Below are 10,258 nucleotides of genomic sequence, written 5' to 3'. Positions count from 1 at the left end.
GAACCCAGGGTAAAGGTTAATAATTGCATATTTGACTGGTACAAATCATAATACAACGAAAGCTATTTCACAATGGTAGCTATAATTACAAAATAAAAAGCAACCCGAGACCAAATTACACAGTATGATAACATTAAGTTACTCTGAGATGGATTTAAAACTAATAATTACCCAATACAGGGATGGTTTGAGTACAATAGCACACGGAATATTTGGTGTAATACCATTTGCTTTACAATATTCATTGACGTACACCAAACAATGCTGTTTTGCAATGTTTAAGAGCAAAATACTAGTGTCCTGTAAAAGTGGATATTTTCGTGTGAATACTTTTTCGTGCTCGACCAGGTGAAGAAGAAGAGTTTCGCATGTTTTTAATTCTGTTGAATCAAGGCAGCATCAACTACTGAAACATATAGCAAGCAAAAATATTCGCATGCTTTTATTTTCGTGCTAGTTTCTGGTTGCGCGAAATGCGGGAAAATTTCAACACCGCAAAATTTTCCACTTTTACAGTACATTATGATTAGGGTTGGGAGTTTCCTTGGTGAGTGTTTACAGCTCACCTTGATTTCCACTTCCGTCTGACATCATAATGATATCTCAGATTTGAACCACTACAGTGATATTTCAGTTCTGCACTTTCATCATCACAACTAATGGATTCGGAGTCCTAGAACGTATGATATTTTATAAATATGAATGAGTTTTTACTCCTAAACACAAAGTCTTACATAAATACAAAGAGCTTCACATCGCAGCACACACACGTGGAGAAACATGTGAAAACTTCAGAAAACATTTGCTCTGGCAACGAAATTACAATGGGATTGATCTTGCTTGAAGCTGAAGACTCGGTAACTTGAAACAAATGCAGCCTCTACTTCCAGCTTAAAGGGACTATGTGATGCCAATACATGTTGATATTTGTTGAGCCATGATACCCTTCACATCATCTATGATGTAAAATGATTACCTAGATACAATCCATATATTTCATAATAATTTTTTTCCTACAATTTTGCAGTGATTTTGTTGAACAAAAGACATTGGAATGTGTCTTCCACTTGACTGAGCATAAGTTGCATGTTTCCATGTTACTAATGTGACTGACAAAAGACACTGCAGGGGAACATGCGAGCTACGCTCAGCCATGGGAAAGGTTAATTCCATTGTTGTTGTTTTTTTAATTGTGCCAGTACCATAAAATGAGGAATGTTCGCGTGCATTTTAATTTTGTGAATTTCGCGAGAGCCAAGATTCGCGAAATTAAAATGCACGCAAAGGCTCTTGTCTACACTACATGTATATGCACTGAATGCCCAAAATTTCATGCCGTGAAAAAGGCTGTCGGCTCCAATTCGCGAAAATTTCATGCTGCTAAAATATCGTGTTTTACAGTACTTTACCAGTGATTAACAGATGAGGTCACTAGCAGAATATTTGTTTGGTAAATGTTTATTTTTGTTGTTTTTTTGTGGGCGTATCAAAGAAATCTAAAGAAAAATAGCAGGAAAATTATTATAAAATAAATGGACGTTTTGCCACATACATGTAAGTGATGTTGAGGGTATCATGAATCAACACAGGTCAACATGCATTTTGCACAACGTAGGTCCTTTAACGTCATGCACTTAATTTCCTTCCCTTGAATCGCAATTCACTGCAATTAACTTGGCGCCATATGGTCGGACGAACATTGTTCATGATATATATTCATGGGGCCAGACTGGATGCAGAAGAGGGGCATACATTGCCCCATGTGGATCTTCTACTGCACTGGGCCGAGTTTGGTCTCACCGTTATTCCTGGCTACAACTTGACTGGAGTATCGCTGCTCTGATCTTTTACCTGTGAGTGATACAAGGCAATAACCATGCCTTAGTATGAAATTTCCAATAGCAGCGAAGAATGTGACGAGAATTTATTTCTCTCTCTCTCTTTCTCTCCATTCTGTCTGTAGGACTATATCCTTTTGCCTGATGTAACAAAAACGAAAAGTTAGATTGCACGGTCACTGTTATGCTCCATAGCATCCATCCATTTTCCATGCTGACTTGCCGGCAGATGCATCATCTCGCGGCAAAAATCCTGCGACAATTCAGGGTCCTGTCAGTAATTGTTCGCTCCTACACCCGGTCACTTGTCCTTTCTCGATTCAACGAGACTGTCCGTCGTCGAACCGTTCGTTAGGACCGACATCTCCATCTGGATCTTTTGGTCCTTGCGTTTCTTGATGGCGCGGCCGCTGAGGAAGCCTATGGCACCACCCCCGAGTGCTGCTGCCGCACCCACCTTGACACCCGCAACCAATCCGACAGGACCGCCGACGATTCCCCCCAAGAGCGCCCCTCCCAGTGGAAGCATCGCTGTCTTGAGACGGGATGCCTGAAATTGGAAAAGTAAAAAAAAAATGCAAAAGTTCTTTTCATTCTTTTTCATTTCATAGACAGTCCAACCTCTGTTATCCAACCATATCGTGACTGGGGCCCTTCCGGAAAAGCAATTTGGCCAGATATGGGAGGAACAAAGTTTATGTACATGTACATGTACATGTAGCTGCCGACTCAGTGGTAGTTAGACAGGTAGTGTGCACGGCAACAGTGGTGTAATCTATGCTATAGCTCACTCCAAATCATAGTCGTTACATTTAATGCAAAAATTCATAACATAAGTTTCTTTTTGAAATATTGTAGGTAGATTGTGTGAGTTTTGGGGGAGTTTTTATTGATATTGAAAATACTTTTTTTGCGTCTTCACTGTGTGAACAAGTCTGGATGATAGAGAAGTCCGAACAAAAGATGGCCAGATATTCAAGGTCACCGTACAGTCTTCAACTACATTTTTCTGCTTACAACACTACAGGAAAGAGAAAATACATTTGTCTGCCAAATGTACATAGAATAAAAAAAAAAAAAAAAAGACCCGCGGGTCTAGCGCTCACCTGAGTATCGAAAGTTCACCTTTCACACAGTCACTAATCTAAATTATTCACAGCTCCACTAAAATTTGACCAGGCATTCTCAAGTAGAAGATGAAAATGTACAATAAGGGCCCAATTTTTTTAAGATTCCTTAATTTGGGGGGATTAGGGGCCCCTGGGGCCCTCTGGGTGGGGCATGGTGTCCATTTTGATAAATTGAGATCCTGACCCCCTAGGGATGCTACCTGCCAAGTTTGACGAAAATCCATCATGAGGTTTTCAGGAAGAAGATGAAAATGTACAATTCAGGCCCCCATTTGGACCTTCCCAACCCCCCCCCCCCCCCCCTGCCTTCCATATCTTTCATAATGACATTAATGCTCCTGAAATTTTGTAACAAGAAGTACTGGGTAGCATTAACTACCAACGACTAGCAGTTGATAACTTAGTTTTATATCCAGCAACTGAAGATTTATGTTTTTTGCTTTGTTCATTTTGCATTTTAACTCTTTATGTGCCACGTTCGCACGTCCGACTCAGTCGACGGCGTGCCAACTTCGCATATTCTGCTCAACAAACAAAGCCGCCAAAACCGATCGATAAATCGCTAATCACTGCTAATCCCGCGGCACAATGGAAGCGTTTCTCGTGCTTTTGTTCCTCTCATATACGGCTTGCGTTCTATGTGGTGATTGACTATGAAGGGGTGTTCCCAACTAGATTTGCTCGTATATTCTAAGTTTCCGTCACGGTTTTATGTGGAAAGTAATGCCTTTACAGTAATGTAGCAATTGGTCATTCAAAAGAAAAATTGAAAATAGATTCATCATACAATTTATATCGAAACAAAGCTTGGCATTCATCTTTAACTTTGCTTACTATTATGCCCATCTTAACAGAAATTTGTAGAAGTTATACAAATTTGAAAAACAGAATTCTCTCTCAAAGAATGACTACGTTCGTGTCTCAGAATAACGTGGCACACAGGGGGTTTCCACCATGGCACATACAGAGTTAAGCTGAACTCAAATTTGACAACTAGCTTTTTCACTGTCACACATGTTACATGCATTCAATTAATCAATTCCTTGAAAGGGGAAATATTTTTTTTTCTCCGATGGATTCAAATTTACCTGTAGTAGATTCCTCACTCCTGCAGCCACATTCATGTTGGCAACCTCAATGTTGTTCTGGATGTGGTCCAAGGTCCCTTGCTGTGACTGAAGGAAAGAGAAAATGTAAAAAGTCGTTAGTATTGCTCTAGGGGCTCTGCCCAAAGCTATGAATGCGTGTGAAATCACCAAATACTCCTACTGTATTTGCCATATATTTAGCAAGTCTAATGTTTTGCAAATTCGACTTCCACTGTTTCACTAATGGTTTTTATAATTATGGAGTGCAGCAATGGATGGAGAAATGAACATTATATGCATGCATATTGCTTTCATGTCATTATCAGAATTAACATTTTTGTGTGTCTGTTTCTGAATTTGTGAAAGACAAGTATATGTGCAGTTTAATGTTTCCAGGTTAGCATGCCTGTACAGTGATGGGGCATTAAACTGCACATTACTTGAATATGAGACCGTTCTGAAGCAAATAATTTTCACACAACAATAAATATATAATGTACTCTTAAATGAATCCCACAAGAATTGGAACAATCATCCCCCAGCATTCCCACTGATTCCCACTGATCAGTTACTAGCCATTCCCTTTAAGAGGAGATGAAAATGTGAAATTTGGTCTTTGATCCACCTCACCCTCCCCCCAAAAAAAATAATAAATAAATAAATAAATAAATAAATAAATAAATAAATAAATAAATAAATAAATAAATAAATAAATAAATAAATAAATAAATAAATAAATAAATAAATAAATAAATAATACATCAGGCCCCTGGATCTGCTGTGAATAAACTTGAACTACACATACCAACACACTTACTCACAGTATTAACTTAGCTGTATCCCTTCCAACTGTATAGTTTGTTTGTTTCAAAGATTGCCTATTTTTGGGGCGACAATTTGACGATGTATGGGTAAGGTTTTATTTAACCCAGAAGAACTCTCCATCACCAAAACTCCGTCTTACCAAGAGTCATCAAAGACTGGAACAGATTACCCCAGGAGGTGGTCGAGGTCAATACCATCGAAACATTTGTGTCACGAGCCTCAGCCCAGAAATAGTTGCTTAGCGCCCATTTTTCATTTTCATTATCATCATCACTATTATTGGTATTTTTGGACTTGGCAATTTATTGATTATTCATTTATTTACTTATTTGGATGATGATTATTTCTGCAACTATTTGAACCCTTCGAAGACTCATACAACTTCGACCTCCCCAAAAGTGATAGAATAATCAGCAAGTTGATTGTGATCACTCTCTCACGGAAGAAGAAGAAGAAGAACCCACCTTGACCTGGGCAGCAAACTCGTGGGTGAGGCTGTTGAGTTGGACTAGCTCTTCCTTGAGGTAGACCCAAGACTCCTGGGCCTCTTGGGAGGAGGAGTCCTCCTCATCCACTGTCTGTTGGGCCTGCTGCTGGAGAGCCCCACCATCTTGATGCTCACTCTCGTTGTGAGACACATGGTCCGAGATGTCCTCACTGGTGTTGCCGGACAAGAGAGGGCTCTTTCCTGTTGAGATGAAAGAAAAATATTACTTAGTATAGTGCACTCCTGTTATGACGAACATGTTTATAATGAAATTTTGGTTACAACAAAGTAAAAATTCAGGCCAGGACATTATCTGCTCCATGTTTTTTATTGCTTATTTGTTAGGCTGTAACAAAATTTCGATATAACGAAAGTAAAATTCCGGATCCGGGGACTTTGTTATGACAGGGGTCCACTGTAACATGAGGCTTTCGAGGGAGAGGAAAGTAAATATGAAACCCACTGTCATCCTGCGGAATGCTTCAAACCAACATTCTTCCTTGCCTTAGGTAACCTCAACTCACTGCTGGGAAGACACATTATGAGGACACTCATCTGGCCTGCCAATCATTTCTTCTTTTGTGTAATGACTTCCTCGGATTTCATGCATTGGACAGTTTTTGCCAAAAGTTAGCTTGACAGGCAGTGACATACAACTGATCAGTCAGCTGCACAAAGATCGAGAAAAAAAAATATGTAAACACGTAAGACAGTATTATACTGACCATGATCAAAATCAGTAATGAAAATTACAACTAAATACAAATAATTGAATTGACATAATTGACATACATGTATGACAACACAGAACCTGTATTTTAGCACCATCAGCTGAAGAATAATACAATGTGGTAGCTATCCAAGAGCACAGAGTTATAAATGCACCCACAAACCCTCTCTAGTTACCCACTCGTATGGCACGATAATACTATACCTTCATTGGAGCTGTTGAGATGAAATCTTGACCTCGTCTTCTCGTCGGCATTCAGGAGGGACTGGGACATGAGAGGCGGGTCCAGCGGTGAGCTCTCCACACCACATAGTTCAATGACCTCCACCACGGCATGGATGACGTCGTCCTTGACCGGCGCCATCTGGCCGTCGAACTCCTCCAGGTCCGCCTCGCACACCTGGAGTCGCACTTTCTCCATCTCGCGGACATTGGCCTTCAGTTGCTGCGACAACAGCGACACAAAAATCTTATTGCAACTTTATACTAATACCACAAAGTGAAGGTGAACTTTCACAGACCATCCACATTTTCAAGAAATTTTCACATGCACTATGGGATCATTAGTCTGTTGATCACTGTATACTGTAAACATTGATATTTTTACATGATTAATTTTTCGTGCTGAGCTGCTCAGAAACATATTCGTGGGTCCTTGAATACACGTTGCACAATTGTCAACCCATTCACAATGTGCAGAGAAAATTGTGAAGATATTTTCGCTGATTTTAGAATTTGCGCAAGACAGAAGTTGCACCAAATACACAAAAATCAATGTACCACAAAAATTTCTGCCTTTACAGTGCATGCATTGAACATTCCCCTTGATTACCATTTATGTATTCATGTGGCTGATTGATCTGGTTCTGTATTTGTGAATCATATTGAACTGAAATGAACCAAACAGAACTGCATATTGCACATCTAGTCTTAAAAAGCAACGAAATTTGATTGAAAAACCTTTAAGAAAAAATATTAATGTTCACATATGTCTAGCTTGGGTATAGGAGCTCCTGTTACCCTAAATGAGCTAATAGCTGTCCTAGGTGTAACTGTCACATGCTAAGCATTGCTTTTTGCACTTATTAGGTTCAAATGCCCTGTGATGTGCTCTTAAACTAAACCTAATTTTGGAGAATGATGCAACAGTCCAACATCATAGCCCAAGAGATGAAACAGAGAAACAAAGAGGCAGACAAACTTTGATCCTTGCTTTGCATCAAAGATGATAAAATCTTGATATTGTCTACTTGCTGCAACAGATCCGAAGTCTATGACATACAAGCATTTGTATTTTTCCCCTTTTCTTCCATCTAGATTTCTTTTAACGTAACGAATGGCATTTTAAATATCACACAGTTTTCACACCAATATGGAATATTTGTGGTATGATACTCATATCGAGTCACCAAAAAGATTACTGGCCTTAATTCACTTACTTGCACTGTCCTCCTGGCATTTATCTGCTCTGCTCTCAGCTTATCCCATTGTTGTTGTTGCTGCAACTTTTGGGGGTAAAGAAACAGGTCAAAAATCAGCATGAACATTGGTAAAAGGGAAAAGACACTATCGTGAAGAAATTCACACCAAAACAAATACAAAGTTAGACAAATATATAAATAAACTAGAAAGCACTCTGAGCGTGCAGACATCCGCCAGTCAGCTTATTTCTATCCATGCTCATCACATGCTAAAAATTGTCCAATTTCCCAATACAGAAGCGTTTTCTTTATCTCATCAGCTTCCAGCTGTGAGGTGCCTCACCCGAGCAGAACACATGCTTTAGAGCGAGTATGCAAAACTCAAATACGTGCAGCTTGAACTCCCTAAATCATTGACCTTATCTGAAAAAAAGATAAGAATTCTTCAAAAATCCATAAAAATTCCTGGATCACTACCAAAATTTAATCATCTGTTAAGTATTTCATTATCAACGTTTCCTGTAAGCTTCATTCAAACCTGTTCCCAACTTTTAGTTATCTTGCACACAGCAAACAAACGAACAAACCAATGTCGATGAAAACATAACCTCCTTCCTTGGCGGAGGTAATTCTAATACTAGGTGCAGTGGAGTCCTTCTCTGCCTACTTGCAAAGCAGGTCAGAATGCCATGGAAAAATGCTTCTTTTGGAAATGTATTGATGCTACGTTCTCTGGTCAGTGTAAGGTATTGACTAGATGTTTACTTTGATTGGCACAATGACTCTGCTATGTGTTTGCTTGTGTGTTTTTGTTTTGAAAGAATGGAGTGATGTAAAGGTTGGTACAACTGTACCTTCTGAATATTCCTACAGTGGTTGCTGAGCCTGTCAAGATCCAGTGGAATGACAATCTTGGTGTATCGGTTGATAGCTGGTTCCAGCTTTTTAATCGGCTGCTTCATCATGTCATCGGGGTCGGGCACACTTGTAGGAGTCTCACCAAAATCTGCCATGCCTCAGCAAGCCTTTGATTTCCTTGAAGACAACAAAATAAGAGCACTTGCAAAAAGAAGATACCAATATACATTCAATGTATAATTAAGGAATGGAACAGGAAATTGCTGTATTCATTGCATGTATTGTAGCTAAACTATTTTATGAATTGTAAGTCAAGTGATCACTAATGGCAAAGCGATGTAAAAGATTTTGCAGGATACTGAGATGAAATGATAAGGTAGGCTATTCCCCATGTGTGGGTTGTGACTCTCTCACACACAGGACCAACAGAAAGGTTGTGAGGCGGGTTAGGCACCTGCTAGAGGGTTTTAGGTGGTAAATTAGCCTAGGCCTACAAGTAATTGGGATCAAATACATTCAGATTTGAGTCTTAGGGCCTACTGTGTCTAATGCTGCTTGTACTCTAACCCGACCAGATGCTCACTTTAATGTGTACAGCGACAGGGCTGTGTATAATTATTTGTACTCATGTTGTGTTTTCTGTGAGAGGCAAAACATTACATCCCTTGGACCAATGAGGCTTGGATAGGACATGAAACGAAACTCTTGTGTGTGTGAGAGAGTCATGAGTGACACAATCGTGCATGGGCCTTATATGGGCAAGATACCTTTCTTTCTGTTTCGGCTCATACGATTGCTTACATTCTACTAGTTCAAATGTGAAGTTTATACGTTTATACGTTTACTTTATATCGTGCGATATGCATTGTGCACTGCACAGCAGAGGGCATTGCTACGTAACGATATCGACCATTCGGCGACCATCAACCCCACGGCCGCGGCCACAGCACAGCCGAAATGCCCGATCAAAAATGACCGGCAATCCGTATGGACCGTACCGGCGTAAACGCGATTGACGATACACATCATGAGTGTACTGCAGTTCATTATTAGAAAGACTTACCATAAAACCTTGCAGTCACAAGAAGAGTCTGTGAATAACTGTTTATCCATCCTAGCCTAGTCTACCGCACATTCAAATCGTGTAACGGTGTATTAACACCTAAAACAATGCTGCTGCTACGAAGGCCGAGCCCGTGTCTCCAGTCCATACGCCATTTGCCTTCTACATTGTTTACCAACAACCTACACGTACAGTACACGTACTACCGAGTATTACACAGTATGGGAAATCCCGTGTTGCATCAGTAATGTTCATTGACATTTTACCCGACACCAAGAATTATCTGCTGCCCGCTGTTGTCGGGTAACGGGAATTATTTCTTCTTCTTCTGACTATTAAGTCTGCCTCCTTCATAGACTGTTAAAGATTCTTGCAGACTGGTGCTATTTATATTATAATACAATTTATTTACAGATATTTACAAGCACATAGAAAATTTGACGGAAAAAAAAATATGGTACCTGATAGGAGTGTGGTTGCGAGGCTCTCGTTAACTGAGTAGCCTGTTTGATAATATACTTCTGGACACCACATGAGCTTGCTTTCACTGAAATGATGAAATAAACGAATATCATATGTAAAAAATGCGGATTTTACGAAAAAAAATCTGATTATATTTCCTGCATCAGCAACAGAGAAATAACGAAAAGTTGGTAAGAATTAAACTCGTATTGTTAGAATCACCGTATGGCAAAGCACAAGGAGCGCGCACATAGTGATGCGCGTTATTATGACATCATGCTTATTTGCATATCTAGGTAAGGGTCATCTGCGCAACGTCTTGCCGCTTTTGTATTGCGTTCATAAGGGGAAGTGTA

The 10,258-nt window shown here is 39.7% G+C and overlaps 1 protein-coding gene across 1 annotated transcript; it reads right to left on the bottom strand.

The window, feature by feature from the left end:
* Positions 1 to 2,012: 2,012 nt before the first annotated feature.
* Positions 2,013 to 9,543, bottom strand: LOC140245409 (syntaxin-17-like). The gene is made up of 7 exons (XM_072324986.1): positions 9,441 to 9,543; positions 8,374 to 8,554; positions 7,538 to 7,603; positions 6,303 to 6,543; positions 5,346 to 5,569; positions 4,057 to 4,143; positions 2,013 to 2,388 (listed from the first exon to the last, which is right to left on the bottom strand). The coding sequence occupies exons 2-7, from the start codon at positions 8,530 to 8,532 to the stop codon at positions 2,140 to 2,142; spliced, it is 1,026 nt and encodes a 341-aa protein (XP_072181087.1). The 5' UTR covers positions 8,533 to 8,554; positions 9,441 to 9,543; the 3' UTR covers positions 2,013 to 2,139.
* Positions 9,544 to 10,258: the final 715 nt, after the last annotated feature.

Source organism: Diadema setosum, chromosome 22 (genome assembly GCF_964275005.1).
Source record: "Diadema setosum chromosome 22, eeDiaSeto1, whole genome shotgun sequence".
Taxonomy (NCBI): domain Eukaryota; kingdom Metazoa; phylum Echinodermata; class Echinoidea; order Diadematoida; family Diadematidae; genus Diadema; species Diadema setosum.
Note: the sequence above shows the minus strand (reverse complement) of the source record. Positions and strands in the feature narration are given on the sequence as shown.